Source organism: Crocuta crocuta, unplaced genomic scaffold (assembly GCF_008692635.1).
Source record: "Crocuta crocuta isolate KB4526 unplaced genomic scaffold, BGI_CrCroc_1.0 scaffold164, whole genome shotgun sequence".
Classification (NCBI taxonomy): Eukaryota; Metazoa; Chordata; class Mammalia; order Carnivora; family Hyaenidae; genus Crocuta; species Crocuta crocuta.
The window spans coordinates 4,068,984-4,094,672 of NW_027530016.1; the positions used below are offsets into that span (position 1 = coordinate 4,068,984).

The following is a 25,689-nucleotide window of genomic DNA, read 5'->3' on the forward strand; positions in this document are numbered from 1 at the left end:
TTTTAGCTGTCACGTCCACTCCCAGAGCCAATATTGAATAATTTTCAAGAAAAAAAACTACATTTTTCTTTTTCAACAACAGATTTTCTTTTTAGTTGGCACTTAACATATTGTCCCATTAAGAAATAATAAAATGCAAAGTTAAAGCAAATTTGAATAAATCTCAATTTATAATTGCTTTATAGATGTTCTTTTAACATTAAGATATTATAGATTCTAATGAGGCTCTTAAGTGGTCTTATATTTTTCTGGGAGGGAAAAGGAAAACAGTTGGTAAGATGAATTTATAGAACTCATCAGTAAATCTCATACATGAAAATATGAGAGACTTCTAAAACAATGACCTTACCCTTATGCAAATTAAAAACAATTATTACCTGGAGCACCTGGGTGGTTCAGTCATTGGGCGACTGACTCTTGGTTTCGGCTCAGGTCACAATCTCACAGTTTGTGAGTTCAGGCCCTGGTTTGTGAGTTTGGACCCTGCATTGGGCTCCTCTCTCTCAGCCCCTCTCCTGCTCACGCTGTCTCTCTCTCAAAATAAATAAATAAACTTAAAAAAAAAAAAAAACTGTTGTTATCCATGATACCCGTTAAGCCTCTGTAGCTTGTCACTAAAAAAAACTTTGTAGATACGAAAATTGTTTTAAAAGTTCTAGAAAGAAAAAAATGAATATCTTCTTAATCAACTTGATGACTATGTAACTGTCTCCCTCCCCTGACCTCCAGTTTGATTATTAACCTAATTGCAAAGTTACAGTCTGTGTTACAGAGTTTGGCTGCTGCTTTGGGTAACCATTTGGAAGTCTACTTCAAGGTAGCATTAAATATGTGTTAAAGCAATCTGAAAAAGAAAGAGGAAAATAGAGAAAAAAATTGATGTGGAAGCAACAAAGTGTTCGATGGTGACAAATGTGTATTTTTATTATGTGCATCACAGGTGTGAGTATACAGTTCCTTTGTTCCCCTAGACCCGAGGAGCCTATTGAGCATGTCACAGCTTGTCTGCAGGCCTTACACACCTTGCTAGATTCTCCTTATGCCCGAGTCCATATTGCAGAAGATCAGGTACAGTGTATTTCCATAACAATTTCTACAAATTGTATGCTTTGTTTCCATCAGATTTATCTTAAGATAATTTTCTCCCTTATGAAGTATCTTATGTAATTATTCAGGATATTGGCTTCATCTAAGACATTATACTGAATGTTGGACAATCAGGCACAGCCAGCATAGAGATCTGTCAGTGTGTATTCATAGATGTGTTCATCAGCAGTGAAGTACAACTAGGAATTTAGGGATGCCTTAAATCCCAGTTAATGATTCTACTGAAAAAGGGCTGAAGTAATTTATAAGGCTGTTAAGTAAATTATACCACTTTTAAATGTTTGATAAAGTTTTATCTCATTTAATGAGATTGGTTTTTTGCCCTACTCAAGTACTCCTCTAAACAGTTTAATGAATTGCTTTTGCTAATTTCTGTATGGATTATTTAGAGGCCTTTATTCATGTTCTAGAACCAAGCTACCAGCAGATTTGTTATTCTTTTTAATTAGAAATTCTTTCCTTGGGACACCTTGGTGGCTCAGTCAGTTAAGCATCTGACTTCAGCTCAGGTCATGAGCTCATGGTTGGGGGGTTCAAGCCCCGCATCGGGCTCTGTGCTGACAACTGGAGCCTGGAGACTGCTTCGGATTCTGTATCTCCCTTTCTCTCTGCCCCTCCCCTGCTCACTTACTCTCTCTCTCAAAAATAAATAAAAACATTAAAAATTTTTATTTTCTTTTTATAAGAACCATCTTTTTGGTCACCATCACTACCATGTGGGGTAATTTTCTATGAAACACAGAACAGATAAAGAACAAAGTCGCTGTCATTTTATTGTATCAGAGTTAGTTTTGCACAGGATGTTGACCAATACCAAAACAAAACAAAGAATATGCTTTGTGATTGCAAGATTCACTTACTAACGAACCTTCTTGTGCCCCAACCTTGCAGCCTGGAGTTGCTTGTCAGCTGGACTCCAGATTACTGCAGGGAACTTCAGGGTTGTCTTCAAATAGTCACACTATAAACTTTAATCTGTGAGTTAAAAGGGAAGACTATATATACACTCAGTAATTTTGGTGTTAACATAATTTGTCCCACACCTAACTAACTAGCTATTTTTAGGACTCCAGAGTGTTTTTTTTTTTTTTTTTTTTTTTTTTTTTAATCCAAGCATTGCTTTACACTTGGATGGAGTTGTATTTTATTTTTCTCCTGAGTTGGATCCTGTAATTTCAATATCATCAGAGTACCCTGACTCAAAAATGGTATCCATTCACCCAACAACTTTTACTCTGTGCCTGTCCTGGCATCAGACACAGTGTGAGGCTGTAGATATCAAAAATGGTTTCACTGCACCTGGCTTAGGAGATCAGTACAGTATGATAAGTGCTGAGCTAGTGTATGTAAAGGTCCGATGAGGATGGAGGAAAGGAGCGCTGACATTATCAAGAAAAATAGAGAATGGCTTGTCAGAGGAGATGATGGTTGGATTACATTTTAATAGAGGAATTAGTGAGGCAGTACCAGAGGAATGGATTTTCCTCTCCTAGAGAAAAGCAGAAAAGGTATAAGAGAACATGACAAATTCAAGGACACTGTCATCACTTACTATGGCTGAGGAGAAAGGAGCGTGTGGGGGTTGTTAGGAGATGCATCTGGACAATAGGGGAAAAGCCAAATCAAGAAGATTTCTTTATGACATATTAAAGGGTTTAAAAATCCATCTCGAAAGTGACAGGGAATCATTAAAAACGTTAAAATAGGGGCGCCTGGGTGGCTCAGTTGGTTAAGCATCCAACTTCAACTCAGATGGTGATCTTGGAGTTCATGGGTTTGAGCCCCATGTTTGGCTGTATGCTGACAGCTCAGAGACTGGAGCCTGCTTCGTATTCTGTGTCTCCCCTTCCCTCTTCCCCTCCTCTACTCATGCTCTGTCTCTCTCTGTCTCTCTCTCTCAAAAAAAATAAACACTAAAAAATTTTTTAATGTTAAAATAGAGGAATAACATGATTAAACTTATATTTCAGGATATGGTATATATAGATTTGATCACTTTTATCAATCTTGTAGAGATTGGTCTGTAAGAGATGACAAGGGAGGCAGGGAGAGCAAATTAAGAGCAAATTAAGAAAATTCTTTTCATAATTCCAAAGAAATGATGAATTACACTGGCCTAGGAAACTGAATAAAGGAAGAAGAAAAGAGGGCCAGAACTGGAACCTGAGGGATAAATAGCAAATACAGATAGAGAAGAGGAAAGTAAGTCAATAGCGGGGCTCACTAGAGAGGTAGGAGGAGAAGTAAGAGGGAACACACTTACCAGGGCAAGAGAGTTTCAGGGATAGACAACAGTCTCAGAAGAAACAGGATCCAGTATATAAGGACAGAAGAGAGTCCAGAGGAAGTTACTGGCGAGCTCAGGCAGAGTTAGGTTGTGGAAGAGTGAGGAGTAAATGAGAGGGGGAAGGAAGTGGAAGCATCTAGGCTGGGAACAGAGGAAGAGACAGAGATCAAGGATGTACAGGCAAGAGAAGGATCTGACTGGGTTTTGTGGGGGGAGGGAGAATTACACAGGAAAGACTTGGGTGCTTTCCTTATACTGGGGAGAAGAACCTAACCAGAGAGAGAGCTTGAAGATATATGAAGTACAGTCAAGGTCCTTGGAGAACTTTGGGAGGTCAAATAGGATAGGATAGGAAGCAACTGTGGAAAGATGAATCAGCCTTGGGCAGAGGGCCTGGACACGTGGTCTTAAGGAAAAAGACAAAGGTGGCTTTGGTTGCAGTTAAGTGTTTTTCTTCCCCCTTGAAATCTGAGGCAGGTTCATTGGATGGGTTTGATGTGGAAGACTGTAAGAAGCTTAAGGTGAGTGGTGAAAGTTTGTACTAGTTGCTGAGATGAATCGGAGAGGGACGTACTAGAAGTGTCTGGACTCCCTGGAAGACTACTCCCGGTGCTCCGCTAGGGCTGGAAGTCATACATTTAGTGGCCCTGCACTTCAGTGATGCCATTCAGTTCCAGTAGAGGAAAGAAATAGGAAATGATCTTTTTTTCATATAAAAATAATTTAAACATAAAAATAATAAGGTAATTTGTTGACTGAAGACATGTTGGGATACAATATGACCATTTCTCAAGATGGTTGTAATGTTCTCATTTGTTACATAGTCCTTTATGTTAATTTTAGTCACCAAATTTATTTTTACATGCATATTTTCTTAGATTTTAATGACCTAAATTTATCCTTTGAAATTAAGATTAATTAAGTGTAACCTGAATTAATGTATCATAGCTGATTGGTGTAGAGTTGCTGAGTGTTTTGCACCGCCTCCTGTTGACCTGGAACCCACCATCTGTTCAGCTGCTGGTTACCGGAGTTGTCCAGCAGGTCGTAAGAGCTGCTCAGGATTATTTGCAAGAAAAAAGAAACACTCTAAGTAAGTACTCAAAATTATGCTAACTTTGAAGTAGATCTTATTTGTACTCTAACTTTTTAAATATCAATACCAGGAAGTTTTTAATAAGAATTTTAATGAAAAAAAATTAGTCATATATTTAGAAGATTTGCAGTTGACTTTGCTTTAATTAGAAAGAGCCAAATGAGGGGCACCTGAGTGGCTTGCTTCATTGGGCATCTGACTCTTGGTTGTGGCTCAGTTATGATCCCAAGGTTGTGGGATCAAGCCCTGTGTCAGGCTCCATGCTGAGCGTGAAGCCTACTTAAGAGTCTCTCTCCTACTCTCTCTGTCCCTCTGCCTTGCTTGTGCTTTCTCTCTCAGAAAACTAAACAAATGAACAAAAAACCCAAATGAAATTGCTGATAGGTATTTTTCAGCTTCAAAAGTGTCAACTTGTATGGTTCAACCTAACATATGTTTACTCATATGAAATACATTCCAAATAAAAATATCTAATAAAAAGTTTTGAAGCAAAAAATGAATTGTCTTTGACTTTTAAGGAGAGGTCAACAAACAGAATTCTAGGAAGGCAGAGAATTCTTCTGAGGAAGACATGTGCTATCCGTTAGACAGTTATAAATTCTTTTGAAATAATTTCTCAGATACACTTATTGTGTAGTTTTATCTACTCTGTGCTTTTTTTTTTTCCTGGAAATGTTACCCAATTTTTTTTTCCTCCAGATGAAGAGGATATGGAAAAAGAACCGTGTCCTGTAGTAGGAGAAGGAGGTGACAGCGGTGGCCTTGTTCCTGGAAAATCTCTCGTGTTTGCAACGATGGAGCTGTTGATGTTCATTTTGGTACGGCATATGCCACATCTCAGCACCAAGATGTCGGACTCGCCCAGTCATATGGCCACTAAAACTCGACTGTCAGAAGAAAGTGCTCGTCTGGTGGCTGCCACAGTTACCATACTTTCTGACTTACCATCCCTTTGTTCACCTGCAGGTCCAGTATTGAACGCTATTTGCAAATGCATTACATTGCAGTAGACAAAGCTGAGCTTGCCTTTGTTTTTGGATGCTATTCTGACTTATTTTCCCTCTTAAACCTCCAGTATGAAAGGAGAAGTCAGTCTGTTATGACATTTACCTTTTGGAGCCTATGAAAATTAAGGATTTAAAAAGCCCAAAACTCAAGATGCTCTTCAGATACATTTCAGACAAACCAGCAAGGAGATAGAACCACAGCTTGAAGCAAGACACTGAACGTTAGCTTGTAGACGTGAGGCAGGGCGACTAAACCCGTTAGTTTCTGATCTGGTTGCCACTTTTGTTTAACACTGACAAACTAATAAACATCAGAGGAGTGTGACAACCAACTGTAAGGAGTAACTAAATAAATTATAGCTGCACAGATTATAGCTGTCTGCAGATGCCTGAAAAATACTGGATGGAAACTTAGACTTTCCCTCTACTTATCTAGAAGGGAGAAATGGGAGAAATAGTATCCAGGAGATACAAAGGTAAATTTCAGCTCAATGCAAGCCCATAGATGTAAAAATAATGAACTCTCTTATGGGGCTTTGCGGGCCAGCGACAATGGCTACGTGGAAATGTGGTGAGGGGCATCTTCCGTGAGGTGGGAGTTTGAATTCTGTGACCTTCAAGTTCTCTTAGCTACAAATCTCGAGATTTTTTCATTTCTTCTTTGCTTACCCATATAGTCTTTTCATCCTTTTCCCCAGCTTGGTTAAGGCTGACTTGAATACACTGACGATTGATTACATGTCTTAGAATTGCTACAAGATTCATCAGGTTACTCAAATGCTTCTCAAAGTATATGGTAGCGCTTCCCTTCTGGTTCTCTATCTTCCTTTCTCATTTTCATTATGAAGGGCATAATTAGGTGAAATACTGGAAATAATAAAAACAAGGCTAGCCGGGATAAGAAAGAAAATATTGTCTTCTTCGGAATAATTTGCCACTTTCTCATTTTCTTTTTCAAACATTAAATTATAGTAATAGGAATGCAGTACATTTTGTAAAGCAACAAGGAAAAAAATAATATTAAATCACAAGCAAATGTGAAAATGACTGGAAGAACTGTAGTATAAGAACTAAGTAGTTATGAGGTAATCTGATTTGTTTTCAATTCAGGATGTATGACAATCCTGCCCACGATTCTGTTTTTAATTGCAAGAATATTGAAAGACACAGCAATAAAATCTGCAGATAATCAGGTTCCTCCACCAGTCAGTGCAGCTCTTCAAGGGATTAAAAGCATTGTGACCCTCTCGATGGCCAAGACGGAGGACACTCAGAAGCAGTGGACGGCCCTCATCCGCAGCACTCTTGCGTGCATCCTGGAATATTCTCAGCCAGGTACCCTGAACAGAGCTTTGAATCCACAGTGTATTGGGGTGTCCGTGTGCCAATAGTTAGTTGAATGAGCTTATCAGAAAAGTGCTGTGTGACAACTGAAGCGACTCAGAGAGATCTTGTAGTCACATTTTGCAAATGGGAACGTTCGTACCCCTTTCTAGATATTTGGATATTGACTGTAAATGTCCTTGTCATAGCACTTAAATACGTGTTGGAGGCTCCTCAGGCCAAAAAGGACAGAAAATTTCAGGAAACATACTCAAAATCAAATTGATTCTGTGTTAAAATACTTGCTTGCTTCCTTTTTTTTTTAAATAAATGTAATAAAATAGAGAAAATTGAAGTATATGTCACTAACCAAGCTTATCCTCAAATGAAACCACAGTCTTGATTTTTATATGTTTCATTACATATAAAAATATTTCTGGAACTAAACATACTTTCTGTATTAATAAATATAGGTCCTTATTAATAAATAATAAAAATACATGTATAGACTAATAAATGTATACACAAATTATACATAAAATAAGATAACCATGAATAACATGTAGTGTTTCTTTTGTGTTTTTAAATCGACATAAGTAATGTCATAGCATATCATTCTGCCATTACGTTCTCACTCAAGAGTAAGGTTTTTTGGAGCTATTAATGTGTACACATAAAACTCTTATTTATTCCTTTTAACTTCTATGTAGTTTCCATCACATGAATTTTTCAGGTGTTATTCATTCCCATGAATTGGTATTTCTGCTATTTCTGATTTTTCCCAATTATAAAAATTGCTGCCATGAACATCTTTATAAATTGTTCACACACTTGTGCTATGAGATTTTCTAGGGTACACCGCTAGAGACAGAATTCATGGCATATTTTAATTTTAATATTACCAGACCTGGCCAAATTGCTCTCCAAAGTAACCATAAGAGGGGCGCCTGGGTGGCTTAGTCGGTTAAGCGTCCGACTTNGAGTGTAAGCATTCTTCATATACTTGTTTAATTTTGAGGGAAATGCTTATTTGCACTTCTGTCCATTTCTCTTCTTCATCTAACTTTTTCTTTTATATATTTCTGTTGTAAAGAAAATGAAGACAAAGGTTAGTAATTAAAGATTTGCCATGTNAGTAACCATAAGAATTTACACACCCACCAGCAGTGTATGATAATTTCTGTTTCTCCATGTCCTCACCAAGACTTGGTATTTCAGACTTTTAAATTTTGCTCTGATGGGTAGAATGTACTGTCTTACTGTTTTAATTTGCATTTCTCATTTTTTGAGTATAAGCATTCTTCATACACTTGTTTAATTTGGAGGGAAATGCTTATTTGCACTTTTGTCCCTTTCTCTTCTTCTAACTTTTTCTTTTATATATTTCTGTTGTAAAGAAAATGAAGACAAAGGTTAGTAATTAAAGATTTGCCATGTCACCTATCACCTATTAAAACATTTCCACACTAAAACTGTGGAACAGGCCCATGAATCAACAGACAGGGCAATGAAACACACAAATTGCTTTAAAACAGACATTTATCCACATGAGACTACAATACATGATAAAGACACATTCATTATTCCTCAAATGATTTGTATCAGGTAGCTATTTGAGGTATCAGTTCCAATTAGGCCCTCACCTTAGATCATGACTCAAAATAAATACCAGATAAATTAAAATGATAATATAAAATTTTAAAAATAGTTACAGAAAATACAAGTATAATTTATATGTAAGGATGGCAACAGAGTATGTAAGTGTTAAGAACAGAAAACATCACAGAGGTAAATATCAACATATAAGACTGTATAGAATAATTTCTACTTGTCAAAACTCTTACTTAAAAGGTAGCTGAAAAAAAAGACAGCTGAAAACTGACAATAAGAGCATATAAAAAAATCAGCCACATTAATAAGGAAAGAAATATGAACAAAAATGAAGTAATATAAAATTTTTCTTGTAAAATTGATTTTTAAAAAAAAAATGTGACTATTCAGTTGGCATTGGTACCAAGAGAACATTTTCATACTTTGCTGAAGGGAGTTTAAAATGGTTTAAAGTTTTAGGGAATAAATTCTATAGAACATACAAAGAGCCTTTGAAGGATTCATTATGTTCAAGATTATTTATCACAATGTATTTTACAATAGTGAAAATATGTGATAAATATAATTACCTGGAAGTAGGAAAAATTATAAAATACATGATCATACATTATTTTGAATTATATATCCATTGTATCTATTAAAAATCATATTTATAAATATATGCAAAGATAATAACCCAGACCAGAAGAATTTAAAACAGTACCTAGAAGTTAAACTGTCACTCGATGGTAGAATTACTTTTATTTTCTTCCCTAGACCATTTTTGTATGTCAAACAATGACCATGTGTTATTTTTATTATCTGAATTTTTAAAAATTAATTTGGAAGGGAAAACTTCAATTAGTTTTATTAATTCTACTGGAACTACTTTAGCTTTATCCTGAGTTAATGTTTATAACCAACTAAAGAAATGTTACATGCCATATTTATATATGTATGTGTATGTATATATGTGCAAATAGATATGAGTAACAAGATAAAGAAATAGTTCAAAAGTTTAAAAATCTAAATATTGTTTTAATTTTCATGAGGTAGTTCCATCATCAATAAAGTTTTTTAAATGGCCAGTTATAAGGAAAGGTTTTGATATTTTATCATCCTACTTCATTAATATTAATTCAAAGGTATGATAAAAGGATGAATTGCCTAGGATATTCTGTCCAGGACTGAATTCTTAGGAGATAGTTGGCATGATCAAGGCCACAAGTATTATTTGTTTAGTATTTGTAAGTAAGGCAAGCAGAATCCCTTGCTTTACAAGAAAAGTTTTGTAATTGAGAATTTTTATTACGGAAATCATATTTCCTAGTATAAAATCTGAGACTTCCACTTAGAAAAAATGTACATATGTATGTATGTGAACACATACACACATGAATATAAATCTCCTTGGATGTAATATACATTCTTAATACTGCTGCAGTTTTTTTCATTTCTAAAAACTTCAGTTTTGAAACAGATTTCAAACTTTTTAAAAAGTTACAAGAATAGCATAATGAACTACAGTGTATACTCTTCTGGTCTCACCAGCTGTTAACATTTTGCCACATATCTTCTTGCTCTATAATCCCCATGTTATTGTTAATATTATCATTGTTAAGGGGTGCCTGGGTGGCTCAGTCGGTTAAGCATCCGACTTCGGCTCAGGTCATGATCTTGCGGTTCATGGGTTCAAGCCCTGTGTTGGGCTCTGTGCTAACAGCCAGCTCAGAGCCTGGAGCCTGTTTCAGATTCTGTGTCTCCCTCTCTCTCTGACCCTCCCCTGCTCACACTGTCTTTCTCTCTCTCTCTCTCAGAAATAAACAAAACATTTAAAAAAATATATTATCATTGTTAATTATGCTGAGCCATTTGAGAATACTCTGAAGTCATCATGACTCTTTACTACTAAATGCGTTATGGCTATTCTAAGAACAAGAACATTTTCTTACATAACCACTGCAGAATTATCACATGTAAGCAATTTAACATTGATAGGATGATATTATTATTCACACGCAAATTTACCAATTGGCCTAATAATGACTTTAATGGAAGTCATTATTCTTACTCTTTTTGATATAGCCCAGAATCATGCATTGTACTTAGTTGTCTTAATGCTATAGTCTTCTTTAATCCAAGGCAGTCTCTCAGCTTTTCTTTGTCTTTCATGATATTGTCCTTTAATATAAATTGTTTCTCAGTTTGGAATTGTGTGATTTTTTTTTTCTTGTGCTTAGATTCAGGTTATGCTTTTTTGGCAGGAATACTATATGACTATTGTTACATCTTAGTGCATTGTGTAAGGAGGCATATAATGTTGTTTTGTCCCATTATTAGGAGGGTTTTTTTTTAATGTTTATTTTTGAGAGAGAGAGAGACACAGCATGAGTGGAGGAGAGGCAGAGAGAGAGAGAGAGAGAGAGGGAGACACAGAAACTGAAGCAGGTTCCAGGCTCTGAGCTGTCAGCACAGAGCCTGATGCAGGACTCAAACTCATGAGCTGCGACATCATGACCTGAGCCAAAGTTGGATGCTTAACCGATTGAGCCACCCAGGTGCCCCCCACTATTAGGAGTCTCAACTTTAATAACTTGATTAAGATGATATCTGCCATATTTCTTCACTATAAAGTTTACATTTTTCCCTTTCACAATTAGTAAGGAACTTGTAGGGATATATCTTGAAGCTATGTCAATTATCTGTTCCCCATTAAGCTTTTACCCAATGGTTTTTGTTTTTGCTTTTTAAGCAAACCCTATCCCCAGTGTGGGCTTTGAATTCTTGACCCTGAGATCAAGAGTCATATGTTCCACCAATCAGGCCAGCCAGGCACGCCATACATACCCAGTCGTTTTCACATCTCTTGTACCTGAACCAGTTATTACTGTGATGATGTCAAAATGATCATTTTCTAACTTCTTCATTAGTTTTCTTCCTTTTACATTTATTAGCTGGCATTTCCCTGAAAGAAAGAGCTTTTTCTTTGCCTTCATTTATTACTTTTTACACATTATTGTTTATTACTATCAGTGCAGACTTATGATTCTTCTTTTTGTTCAGTGGGCCTATTAATGTCATTTTGACATATCTCCATTATTTCTTGAGCACATATTTACTTTCTAGCACCAAGATGTAACAGACTTACCTTATATTTTCCCTATTACTGTTCTGGAATTAGTCACTTCTCCAAAAAAGCCCTGGTTTCTTTTAGTAGGAAATGGTATTTAGATAGCAAATCTTAAAGTCACAATTTTAAAATAAAGTGTGAATTTTCCAACAAGAAATTGCTTGCAGTGTCACAAACTCTGAGTTAGAGATTGCTCAATAGTATTCCTACTACAATAATACAGTAATATTCCCATTACGGATTTCTCAGGTTTTTAACATCTATGATTTAGGTTATTATAGATTAGCTAAATCCTTCAGAATTTACATATCTTTCTTTACTGTAGGTTAATGGGCTTCTTCTCAACTATTATTTGTAGCCCATTCTACTTTATGCTGGTACCCTAATTGTGAGATTTATGTTAGTGTATTAAATAAACATATATATATGTATATATATATATATAAAATCCTAATAAACTATTGATTATCGAGTATTTACAGTTTCCAAATTTGTCCAAATTCGTATGTAAAGAAGGTTAGTAATTCAGCTGTGGAAGAAATGATAATGACAAAATAGTTTAGGTCTCCTTTTATATATTCTTGTTTCTTATTTTAGATGTTTATAATACTTTTCTTTAGAATAAATGTATATATTGCCTGTATTTCTAATAATATACTGTATTTGCAAACTAGGTTGTATTCTCAAATGGTTGTAATCACTAGAAGTTCTTTAAAATTATGAGAATACTGCCTTCAAGAAATTGTACAAGATTTTTAAAATTATTGTTGTGTAGAGCTTACAGGTTTCATATTTACTGAATATAAAGGTGATATCACTAACAAAGTCTGCTCTGTTTTTTTTTTTTTTAATGTTTTTTATTTACTTCTGACAGAGAGAGAGAGACAGCATGAACAGGGGAAGGTCAGAGAGAGAGGGAGACACAGAATCTGAAACAGGCTCCAGGTTCTGAGCTAAATGTCAGCACAGAGCCCGACACAGGGCTCGAACCCACGAACCGCGAGATCATGATCTGAGCCGAAGTTGGACACTTAACCAACTGAGCCACCCAGGCCCCCTACTCTGGATTTTTAAACTACTTAAAATATCTTATCATAATCGCCTAGCTTTATTAGAAGAAGAGTACCTATATTTAGAAATTTTTCATCAGTCTAAACTACAAGGAAGTTATGCAACTTTTAAGTAATTTTATGTTACCATGTTATCTTTCCTATTCAAATTTGCTTTCCCTTGAAAAGTTCTTTTTAGGATTTATGCCTGAATTTTTTTTAGTTAATATTGTACCATCCAGAAAAACAAGGAAAAAGGACTTAAATAAGGACTTGTAATAAAGTATCCCTGTTTCCTTAGTTCTATTCATAAAGTTGTTTATGGACTGTATGAGATTGAGGCACACACTGCTGTAAACATTGTTTGGGGGAGAGAGGGTTATTGTTCAAGATTTGAATTCTAAAGCATATTGGAAACAAGACACTGCTTTAATTTTTCATATATTTATTATGAAACAATATAACATATTATTAACATTATTCATATATTTCAGAAGATTCCATGCCTATGCCTGATGAAGTAAGCATGCTAACAGCAATTGCGCTCTTCCTCTGGTCTGCTAGCAGTGAAATAATAGGAGTCCAGTCATTACAGAATGGCTGCATGAACAGATTTAAGAATGCACTAAATTCATGTGACCCATGGGTAAGTTACACTTAAAATAAACATAGAGGTAAACATTCCACTTTATCAGTAATATTTCAGATTGATTCATTAAACGGGGCAATACATCAAATGAAAACCTAAATATTTGCTGTATGGTTTTTAAATAGAAAAGCTGGAAAAGATCACTGGGTTTAAGCACTAGGAGACACATATGTGTGTGTTTATTCTCCAATATCTAAAATATTTTATTAATTCTGACTTATATTGGTAGAAATTTGACATGAGTGTATGATTATATTTTTCACTGCTTACTTAATGGCACCAAGAGCATTAAAAAATAAATTTATATTATTACATTTTTTGATGAACCCATTGAAAGCTAGTTTTTCTAGAAAATAATTTTTTTTTGTTTCACAGTGTCGAAGTCTGAACTAATGATTCTCAAACTTGCTTCATACAGAAAAAAATCAGTTTAGTTACATGACTCCTAGAATTTTGCTACTATCTTCCTGAATCATAAATCTGTATTTTAAAAATAAATGCCCAAGCATTTATGTCCAGCAAGGTCTAGCAACCTCTCTTCTACCAAAGTGCTGAACAGGCTTTATTCCATTATTTGTCCCACATGGTGATGGACCTTCCTTTGATCCTTCCTTCCTTCCTTCCCCCCACTTTTTTTTTTTTAATGGTAATATGAAATCTTTCTAAGCTAAAGTGGAGTCAATGAGATTTTACTTTCTAGGCCTAGAAAACTTAAATTGCCATAAGCAGTCATTTCCAGGGAATTCAAATGAATGTGAGGTGTCTTACCAGTGTATTTTTATAGCATTGTTTGACATCACTTAGGTATCTGCGTTCCTCACTAAATATGTTAGGTTAAAGTAGAAGGGACAGTTGTCAAGTAAAGAAAAAATTAAAAACAGAAATTAGAATTCCTGGTTTCTTGCTTCTTCCACACTATAGAAATATACAAATTATGTAAGCTTGGTAATTTGGCAGTTACCATATAAGGAATATTTATTTGATGAATTTCTTTCAGGTTAGTTTTTTTTTTTTGGTTAGCTTATTGGCAGTTTTGTTATTTTAACTTCATTTCTATAAATAGAAAATGGCATTAATTCATCCTACATTTTAATTTTCATCCTACAGTTTCACATCTTTTCTGCATATATTAAATGCAATGTGATTGTACAGCAAATAAGAACTATCACACATGTTCATTATTGAAATCACTTTCTCCTATAGGTTCAAGCCAAATGTTACCAGCTTCTCCTGTCAGTTTTCCAACATTCCAATCGTGCCCTTTCGACTCCTTATATCCGTTCCTTAGCTCCAATAGTGGTGGAAAAGCTGAAAGCTGTTGAAAGAAACAGACCAGCCAGTAGCACAGAACTTTTAGCTGTTCAAGAAGGAATCAAAGTGCTTGAAACATTAGTTGCTCTTGGGGAAGAACAGAACAGTAAGTATTTTTATAAAAAGCCAACAGTCTAAAATGAAGGACTGTATGATATATATCTCATTGGATATGGGACTCAGGCCATCGCAACAATAAATTTACTAGGAGTGGTTAGTATCTGAAAGCTTAATATTTTTGCTTTTGCTACTTATAACATAATGTATTGAGTTGATTTATATTCATTTTTTTTATGAGCAAAAGGGTAAAATAAATTACTGATGGCATTTCAACACATTGATTTTTTTTTTCTAGGAATGTACTCTTTAAGAACCAGAAAACCTATGAGTGTTTAATAGATTTATAAAAATTATTTATTGTGGTGTTCATAATAGAAGTACAAAAGCTTTAAAACAGGATCAGATTAGTATTAATACTATACATCATTACTAAAATACTCCCAATTTTGAAATTTAAAAATTATTTTTATTTAATGAAAAGCTGTCACATATATACATCAATTTAATCAGAGACCTAACACAGCTTAATGCCTGCTCCTCTTTAGTCCCTTGATTTCAGCACAATCTAAAATTTGTTTTTAGAAATAGGACTTTTAATTGTTGCAGAAAGACTATATAACTTTTAAACTAGTACCTTATGATTTAACATTAAGCTATTTCCAATTTTTCAAAATCATAAATAACTGAGCTAAGTATCCTTGTATAGGTATATTTGCAAACACTTTTTTGTTCTGTCTCTCAGACAGATTCCTTAAAGTGAAATGACTGGGTTGAAGGGATTGTACATTTTTGAGGCATTTAAAATATATTGCCAGGTTATGTTCCAGATAACAATTATATCCATTTTTTCTATCACAAATTTTTTCCTCTTCCCTTGAAAAAATTTTTACAGGAAATTGGAAAGATAATAGACACTTTGAAAAAGCTATTGTAATGGCTTCCCTATAAATAATAATAATCCAGGGGCACTTGGGTGGTTCAATCAGTTAAGCATCCGACTTTGGCTCAGGTCATGATCTCATGGTCCATGGGTTGGAGTCCCATGTCAGGCTCTGTCCTGACAGCTCAGAGCCTGGAGCCTGCTTCGGATTCTGTGTCTCCCTCTCTCTCTGCCCCTTCCCCCCGGTCTCTCTCTCTCTCTCTCTTTCTCTCTCTCTCTCAAAAAAATAAAAAATAAAAATTTTTTATAAAAGTCTTGATACAGTACAAGACATCTGTTATCTGAGTGAGGCAGTCTATTAAAAAATGAAGAAACCGTGATAATGCTTATTGCTGATATATTTCACTAATAATACTATAATATATAGCTATTTACACGTATAATATCTAGCATAAAGTTATACTTAATACCATAATATATAGTTATATAAAATAGAGCACTATAATTCCCAGAGAGTAAATTTTCAGCTTTTAAATTTGTTTTATCACTCAGTGTTTTTCACATCAGTTACAAATGCTAATTTTTTGTTTTTAACAGGCAATGAAGTTTTTTCACCCAGCATGACCAGGGTTACAAGCTAAAGACATTGGAATTATATTTGAGTTTTAATTCTTATTCATCTTCATCCAGTCTATTACTCAAAACGTATCCTACCTTTTTTTTTTTTTTTTGCAACCTCTCTGGGATTCAAGACTCTTGCTTCCTATTCTTGTATCTAATCATCTCACAACTAGATAACTATCATAGTTTCTCAAAAGTATTCCCCATCGATTTTACCTAGAACAGTTTTACCTCTCTGCAAGAGTAGTTTCCTCTTGCAGTACTGCCTCAAGTCTGAACATCCTTGCTCAGTTCTCAAAACTTTTATTCTGCTCCCCAGGGTGTACCCACTAACCTGACCAGTCCAGTTTTCTCATTCAGCCTATCTTAATCTCTATACAGTCTGTGTTCTGTTTTCACTTTCCTTGGATGTGTTTCTTCCCCTTCTTTCTTCTTATACAAACAGATTCAACCTGTGTCAGATCTCATTTCTTTAGGGAAATGTTGCCCAATTACTCAGTCCTCTCTGATCTCTCCCTTCATACAATTTCTTTGGCAGTTATAATCAACCTTCTTCTATGGCCCTGAGATTTTAAGATAGGCACTAAAAGTATAAAATCATCAAGTGTTCCTCAGTTATGTGAGTCTTTTAGGGAAGTCTATCTCAGATGCTAACTACGTATTTTTAGCACTTAGTACTATAATTGTTTGATGCACTGTTTATTCTTTTTTTTTTAAGTTTATTTATTTAATTAGAGAGGATGAGTGCCAGCAGGAGAGGAGCAGAGAGAGGAGAGAGAGAGAACGCCAAGTAGGCTCCATGCTATCAGCACAGAGCCCAAGGTGGGGCTCAGGCTCAGGAACTGTGAGATTATAATGTAAGCTGAAGTCTGGAGTCAGATGTTCACCCAACTAAGCCACCCTGTGCTGTATACTCTTTTCAGCTAGGTAAAAACAGCTTTAGGTAAAGATGAATTATATATTTCCTAAAATGCTTAGCACATTTCTAGATACTTGACAGGTACTTAAATAATTTATACTGTATTTTTTCTAGTTAATTAAGTTTTAAGACCAAACCTTGCTTTTCAACCCAATGGTGGAAAGCCTTGTCTGCTCTAGTGTGCACAGTGGACTGAAGATAATTTCATATTTATTTGATAATTCACTCTTATATTCTCATTATGAAAGTTCTTATACCGCACTGTTATAATTCTGTGTGCGGGACATTCAACTAACTACCTTATTTGAGGATTCTTGGGACTTTTAAAATATCAGCTTGCTATCTTCTTTCTTCTGAAATTTTATCATGGAAAAAATCCAATTAATAAAAACCTCTGACTGGTTTTCAAAAGAAAGGGTGTTTATGTGTTGGTTCAGCCATTCAACAAATAGTTACTGAGTGCCTGCTATGCACCAGGTATGTTCTAGTCATGAACACACGTGAACACACATGAAGACCCCTGCTTTTGCGGAGCTAGTGGTCGAGTAGCAACACCCTCCCCCACTTAGATACATCTGTATCTATTTTATATATAAACATAAAATGTGTGTATAGATATACATTATGTGTACATATCTATCTATATAATTTTATGTAGAGGTGAGAATGGGTATAACTATATTTTGGATGTAGATATAATAGATGCTGAATTAGATAGATAGTATTGGGGAAAAAATACAGCAGGGAAAGAATATTGAAGTTCAGGGCCAGAGTGGGATTAGGATTCTGGAAAGCCTCCACGATCGTTGTCACTGTCTTTCTTGACATCCGTGAATGTTATGTCCCGCATTCTGTATCAGATGCTTCCTGCTCCCCACAGCCTTGGCTACTGTCATTCTACAAAAATTAACATAAGATGAAAGTGAGAAAAGCATGATTCTCAGTGGTGATTATCAGATACATATGTGCATACGATTACATACTTTTTTAATGAAAAAAATGAAAGTTATATTCCAGGATGGAGTTCTTAAAATAGGAAGACAAAGAGACTAGGTAAACAAGATTAAGCCTCCAAATAAATCTTTAAGGACTTAGAATTAATGTCAGCCAGACATGGGTTCTTGTTTTTTTAACTCTAAATTCTATCTATTCCCTTATTTTTGAGAGATTTTTTTCCCCTCACTTACTGTGGGTTTGGGGAGATGATAAAATGGGAGAGAGTTATATTTCCGTTTTAAAAAGAAGGATATACCCAGTTTTAGTTAAATAATAGTAAATGGATGCTGTTCAGGTATCTGTTTCCTACTCTAACCTCTGGAATACCCTTCAGAAGGTCATAGTCTTACTAGCCAAATATACTCCACATGGCAGTTGTAAAGTGCTTGTTCCTTTTTAACTTTTTAGGCAATAATTTTTTAATAGAACAGATTAATACAAACCTAAGATTTACCACCTAACAAATCTGGTCTCTAGCCCTAACATAGCTTGGGACTAAGCAAATATTTGATATTAATTATGAGTTATTGTTGAGTCTAAAACAGATTGCGTATGTATATTTGCTTATGTTTTATTGTGATTGAGACTACCGTGGCAATTGCCCAATTTTAAAATTAAAGTTTATTGCATTTGCCAGACCCGAGATGATCTTCAGACTCTATCATTGTTATCTTACAGGAGTCCAGTTACTCGCTCTTTTAGTTCCCACTTTGATCTCCTACCTGCTGGACGAAAATTCTTTTGCCTCAGCAAGCACGGCTTCCAAAGATCTTCATGAATTTGCACTCCAGAATTTAATGCATATTGGACCTCTGTATCCACATGCTTTCAAAACCGTAATGGGCGCAGCGCCTGAGCTGAAAGTACGCTTGGAAACTGCCGTCCGGGCAAGCCAGGCCAGCAAAGCCAAAGCAGCCACCAGACAGCCGGCCCCAACCGTACATTCTGCACCAACGATTAAGCTGAAGACAAGTTTTTTTTAACTTGCTATTCGGTTCACTTTTATTTATACTACCTACCGGCATGTGATCAGCGATAGCAGCTATATCATTCCAAGCTGGAGGTTTTCTGTCATTTGTATATGGGAATTGTTTGATCCAAATAGGCAGGGCAAGTAAAGTGATGCTCACGCCACTTTCTGACTTTGAATGAGTGATTGTTTTTATCATGTGGTGGGTGTGCTTTCATTTTTCTCCTAATAATGTTTCTTTTTTTGTTTACCAATTTATTTTTAAGCACTGAGCCATAGGCTCTTAAATTTAAATACTAAATACAATTATATCCTGTAGTTGAGCAGGCTATTGATACTGTCAGGAAAAAATAGGTCAGTATTCAGCATCTGTCATGAAAACATTTAATTGAAAAACATGCAGAATTTAAATTTTGAAGTAATCAGAATAATGGAAAATATCTGTTTTGCAATGTATATACTATGAATAAAATCCCATTTTCTTAGCATTTCTCAGAATGTCCTGACCTTTCTGATAGATCTTTTGACTTTCCGATTAGATTACTGAATTATGCTTTGTGTGTATTTTAGTTGTTAACTGAATTAAAATTCTCATTTAAAAGTCCATTAAAATGTTTCAGATGTGGAGTAATGTTCTACTGTTTTTTGATGGCTAAAAATTTGGCCTTGGTTATGTTTTATAATTACAGTACAGAGCCTTGAGTCCTGACTATGATGGTTACTTTTGTTCATCAAATATTTATCGAGTGCCTGCTGTGTATAAGGCATCAAGCTAAGTGCTGCAGGGCATACAAAAATGAATTAGTCATAATTATGATTATGTCAATCTTTTGTGCAATGGGAATTTTACCACATCAAATAGATAATTGATGAAATGAGCGTTTGCACAGCGTTGAGCAAATTTTAAACACCACGTTTTACCAGACAGTGTTACCTAGTAGCAACAGTAAGTCACCTTCCTGAATATTCCAGATGCACACCTGTTTATTATCTGCTGGTCTCCTGTTGGCTCATGTACACTTGCCAGCTGGCACCTCCCATCTCCTTGCTGGCCTTCCTTCCTCAGTCTTTTAGGCCTCACATAAGAGGCTTTCTTTCACCCATTTCTCACTTTCTTTTATGTCTGCAGGGTTGTTTTTTCATTTCAGACTTGCTTTTCCAAAGTTATTCTTGTGTCAGGGGAGATATTTTTGGTAACAGTTTTATTGAGATGTAATCAGATACCATGTAATTCACCCATTTAAAAGGGGCGCCTGGGTGGCTCAGTCAGTTAAGCATCTGACTTTGGCTTAGGTCATGATCTCATGGTTCGTGAATTCGAGACCTGCATCGGGCTCTGTGCTGACAGCCCAGAGCCTGGAACCCGCTTCGGATTCTGTGTCTCCCTCTCTCTCTGACCCTCCCCAACTCATGCTCTGTCTCTCTCCTTCAAAGATCAATAAACATTAAATAACAATAATAATAAAATTTAAAAATAAAAGGTATAGTTAAGTGGTGTTTAATAGTTTCACAGAGTAGTGTAACCATCACTACTGTCAATTGTGAACATGTGCATTACTCCAAAATGAAACCTTATGCTCTGTAGCGATCACCCTACAATCTTTCCATATCTCCCTAACCTTTCACTACAATGTATTTACTTTCAGTCTCCATCAGTTCTATTATGAATATCTCATATAAATGAAATCATAGACTATGTGGACTTTTGTGACTGGCTTCTTGACTTAATGGTTGGTTGTTTCTTTGTTGGTTTTTGTGTGGGGTTTTTTTAGCCTTCAAAAAACTTTATTGGGGGATAAGCCTAGCTCTAATGGAAAAGCACACCTATGAAAGAAGAGTGTGGTTATTTAAGTTGGTCTTATGTACATCCATGACTTGTACATTCATGGCTCAAAATAAAGACCCTCAGGGTACCTGAGTGGCTCAATTAAGCATCTGACTCTTAATTTTTGGCTCAGGTCATGATCTCACAGTCTGTGAGTTCATGCCCCGCATTGGGCTCTGTGCTGACAGCTCAGAGACTGGAGCCTGCTTCAGAGTCTATGTCTCGCTCTCTCTCTCTTCCCCTCCCCTGCTAATGCTCTGTCCCTCTATCTGTCAACAACAAGCATTAAAAAAAAATTTTAAGACCATGAAACACAAATGATTCTAAAGCCATTACAACCCATGTGATTCACTTATATTAGCTCTTAAAATATGATCTATGTACAGAGGAGCTATACCTTCCTCACAATTAACTGAAGCACAGGGCTATTAAAAGGGGGTGGCAAAAAATGACAATTTAAATAGGGTGTAAGGCCCTCCTCTCTACACTATTCAATAAACATATATCCAGAATGAAATGGAATCAATGCCCAAGTGCCTCTCAAAGAGAGCAACTCCTTGTGGCACATGTGGTTTGGAACTTTCTAGCATAACACATCCCAACTACTCTGGGTACACACAAAGCCACTATGCCCTACATGAGATGCAAAGGGATTATGCCTATCATAGTTTGCACCTAGCCCCTGTGCAAGACGCAGCTCTACAATAGTTCTGATCACTTCCCTTAGGTAACAACCTTTATGCCTCATTGGCACCAATCTGTGACCCTCACTGACTCAGTGGTGCTTTTTTTGTTTGTTTGTTTATAAAAACAACGAAAGAGGTGACAAATGCTTGCAACAGACATCAGGTTACAACAATTTCAAAAGCTGAAAAAGCTCTCCATCCACTGGTCCAGTGTTCTCCCCTAGTATTAATTAGTTTTGCCACCAAAGGGGGAAAGATGGTTGACAACTTCTTTGCAACCAGGCCTTCACAGAAGTCCGTAAGTTAAAAAGCTTGTCAAAGGCAGGGCCATTTTATGGGTAACCTCCTCTAGCTGCAACTTTGGGGCTTGGGGAAAAAAAGGAGCAAGGCGTGTGTGCAAGAAAGAGTTAAGAGTCCCTTTGTCAAGGGTTTGGTGACCCATCCCCAGATGGCAATCTTGGTACCCACAGACCAGGACCCACCAAAGCCCCTTATTCAGATGGAAGAGAAAACACACACGGAGTCAGTTCTGAAATTTGTATAAGTGGTACTTGTTCTTCCTAACAGTAAGGACTTAAATGAGAATCACAAAACTTGAAGAACACATATTTTACTTCAGGATTTAAAAAATTTGGTCCTGTAATGAAAGACTACTTCAGCGTGGGTCAGATCCAACATTTGCTAGAACTCAGTTGTTAAGCACACCCAGCACTGGGAGGAAACTTCATCTGAGCCAGAAGCTAGTGGACTGGCCAGAGGCCATTCCTTCATTGGTCCCCAAGCCCTGTCCCCAGTTGTGTCTCCCACCTCCACTGTTCTGATCAGCAGCTCACCTCATGCTAGCAGGCGGCACACCAAATCCACACCCCTTCTCTCCTATTGCGAAGCTAGCCATGCAAAGTAGGTGGGCTGATGAGACCGACTTTGCCCACCAAGGGCACCGCGACAGTGGCCACCAACCAGTCCCAGTGTCTGTCATCTTTGCCTTGTAGGTGGCCAGGATGTGCAAAGCCGCCAGACTCCAGGTCCCTGGCCTCTCATGACATGGCCCCCTCTGCAAGTGGAAGGTATGAGGTAGCAGCTGCCCAAGCCAAAGGGCAGAAGGCGGAGATCCCTGGATGTGGCGCCTCCCTTGACTTAATGATTTTTAAGCTTCCGCCATGTGGTAGCACACATCGGTCCTTCATCCATTTTTATGGCTGGATAATACTCCCTGTATGTAGACCACATTCTGTTTATCCCCATTCATCGGTTGATGGGCACTTGGGCTGTTGCCACCTTTTGCCTATTATAAATAATACTGCTGTCTGTTGGGTTTTCTATGTAGAGTATCATGTCGTCTGCAAAAAGTGAAAGTTTGACTTCCTCTTTGCCAGTTCTGATGCCTTTGATTTCCTTTTGTTGTCTGATGGCTGATGCTAGGACTTCCAGCACTATGTTAAACAGCAGTGGTGAGAGTGGACATCCCTGTCGTGTTCCTGATCTCAGGGGGAAAGCTCTCAGTTTTTCCCCGTTGAGGATGATGTTAGCTGAAGGCTTGTCATAGACAGCTTTTATGATGTTTAAGTAAGTTCCTTCTATCCCAACTTCCTCTAGAGTCTTTATTAAGAACGGATGCTGTATTTTGTCAAATGCTTTTTCTTCATCTATCGACAGGATCATATGGTTTTTGTCTTTTCTTTTGTTGAGAAGATGTGGTTTATCTATACAATGGAATACTACATGGCAATGAGAAAGAATGAAATCTGGCCATGTGTAGCAACACGGATGGACCTTGAGGGTGTTATGCTGAGCGAAATAAGTCAGGCAGAGAANTAAACTATTTGTAAAAAATAATAATACTGCTGTGAACAACAGTGTGCAAGTTTTTGAGTGGACATATGTTTTTTAATTTCTCTTGGGTATATATCCAGAAGTGGAATTGCTGGCTGACTGGTAACTCTTCAACTTTTTAAGGAACTGCCAGACTGTTCTTCAATTTCCTTTCCAGATTCTTGTTAATATTGTCCATTTGGACTTCTAATGAGAGAGAACTAAATTTCGAAGTCAGGTTTCCTTTTTCCAAATAGGTTAACCTTTTGGGGGCTTCAGTTCCCTCATCTAGAAAATGAGAGGAGGGGCGCCTGGGTGGCTTAGTCGGTTAAGCGTCTGACTTTCGCTTGGGTCATGATCTCGCGGTTCGTGGGTNTTCTATGATCTTTTGCACATCTAAAGAGTACATATGTCTGGGTATTTATCCTGCTTATTTTTATCAAGAGAGGGAATCTTTGGCCGATCCTTTTTAAAAAAAATTTTTTTTTAATGTTTATTTATTTTTGACAGAGACAGAGCATGAGCTGGGGAGGGGCAAAGAGAGAGGGAGACACAGAACCCGAAGCAGGCTCCAGGCTCTGAGCTGTCAGCACAGAGCCTGATGTGGGGCTCAAACCCACGGACTGTGAGATCATGACCTAAGCGAAGTCAGACGTTTAACCAGCTGAGCCACCCAGGCGCCCCTGGCCGATCCTTTAATATTAGCACATAATATTATTTCATCTGATAAGTAGTTGTTAAATGTATATAAAATAGCTCTCATAGTAAGACAGGATAAAAAACATTAAACCCAGAGAGTAGTTAAAATATTGTAGATTATCACTATCAAGAAGAGCTGCCATTTCCACTGAGCACCAGGCACTGTGCTGGACACTTTTATATCCATTATTTCTTTCATTCAGACAATGCTGAATGAGGTATACAATTAGTCCAATTTTCAAAAACACAATTGTATGAATCACTATACCTCACATTTTCTTCCTTCTTAATTGGAATTTTTAGGTTCATACCAGAAATGGCTAGAGCAGAGCTATAAATAAACGGCTTCCCTTAAGGCTTTCCATCACATAGATTATTTTAAAAACCTAATGGAATCATCACAAACCTATTTCTACTTGTAAAAACATATAAAATTCTTATTGATAGACTTCACAAAATTTTACCTAAAAATTTTGTGTCTTAATCATAGTTTAGAAAAATTATCCTGAGCTAAGCACTTGGTGCTGTCACTGAATAAATATGTGAGAACCATGCATGCACGAGTAACACATGCACAAGTGTTTTTTCTTTTGTTTTGGGAGAATTTGTTTCCAGCCTTGCGCCCCTATTCACAATTCTCTGTCTCTTTTTGCCATTAGAAATCATGGGTTTCCATTTCAGATATCATTTTTCTCATACACATATTCCCTGTTAGCCCTTTCCCGCCTTGATTTTCAATGCAAGTCAAAATAATACATGAAAGGGCGCCTGGGTGGTTCAGTCAGTTGAGCAGCCCGCCAGCTCTTGATTTTGGTTCAGGTCATGATCTCATGGTTGGTGGGATTAGGCTCTGCCTAGGCTCTGCGTTAACAGCATAGAGCAGGCTTGGGATTCTCTCTCCCTCTCTCTGCTCCCACCCCCAGCTTGTGTGTGTACATGCACTCTCTTTCAAAATAAATAAATCAGCATTAAAAAAAGAATACATGAAAATTTAAGTGAGTTTGGCTTTTCTAACTTTTGACTTTAATTATTCATTCTTCTTTTAAACCTCTTCCTTCTTTCCAACTTATTTCCATTTGTATAAGAAAATACCTCTCTTGTTTGTGACAAAAAAGGGGGTGGGACTTTAACTTTGTCTAATAAGCATACAAGTAGAGTCAGAGGAAAAAGGAAAATCATCTTATACATTATTATAAATTGATTTTAATTAAAAATTTTCCATTCATTAACTTTTGGGGAAAACTTATCACAATTCACCACACAGACCACAATACTGTTGATATTTTAGTCTATTTCCTTCTACATTTGTAATCATCCTGAAGTAGAATGCTGTATCCTGCTTTTGCCAACTTATTTTATAAGCATTTCCCCATGGAATTACTCTAATAATAAAACGGGATAGATTTAGTAACCGTCATGTTTTGATGGCTACTTAATGGTGGCTGTACCATTATTGACCTATGCTGGGGTACTTGGTTTCTAGTTTTTACATTTTCATAAATAATGCTGCATTTGACTTTTAAAACACGTAACTTTGTAGATTATTTTCTTGGAATAGATTCCTTTTTAAAGGGGTTATAAAAATATGACCAATTTTAAATTTTGATACACATTGCTGAATCTTAGAAAGTGATGCTTTTTGAAATAACAGATGTGAAAATGAAACTGGGCC

The 25,689-nt window shown here is 36.4% G+C and overlaps 1 protein-coding gene across 1 annotated transcript in view; it reads left to right on the top strand.

The window, feature by feature from the left end:
* HEATR5B (HEAT repeat containing 5B) overlaps positions 1 to 20,927 on the top strand; it is a 96,360-nt gene extending 75,433 nt beyond the window's left edge. Inside the window, exons 30-36 of the mRNA XM_077764283.1 lie at positions 941 to 1,068; positions 4,343 to 4,487; positions 5,190 to 5,456; positions 6,608 to 6,832; positions 13,084 to 13,235; positions 14,442 to 14,655; positions 18,704 to 20,927. Of these exons, the coding sequence (XP_077620409.1) occupies positions 941 to 1,068; positions 4,343 to 4,487; positions 5,190 to 5,456; positions 6,608 to 6,832; positions 13,084 to 13,235; positions 14,442 to 14,655; positions 18,704 to 19,008 (1,436 nt within the window). The 3' untranslated portion in view covers positions 19,009 to 20,927. The remainder of the gene's footprint in view (positions 1 to 940; positions 1,069 to 4,342; positions 4,488 to 5,189; positions 5,457 to 6,607; positions 6,833 to 13,083; positions 13,236 to 14,441; positions 14,656 to 18,703) is intronic.
* The last annotated feature ends 4,762 nt before the right edge of the window (positions 20,928 to 25,689 follow it).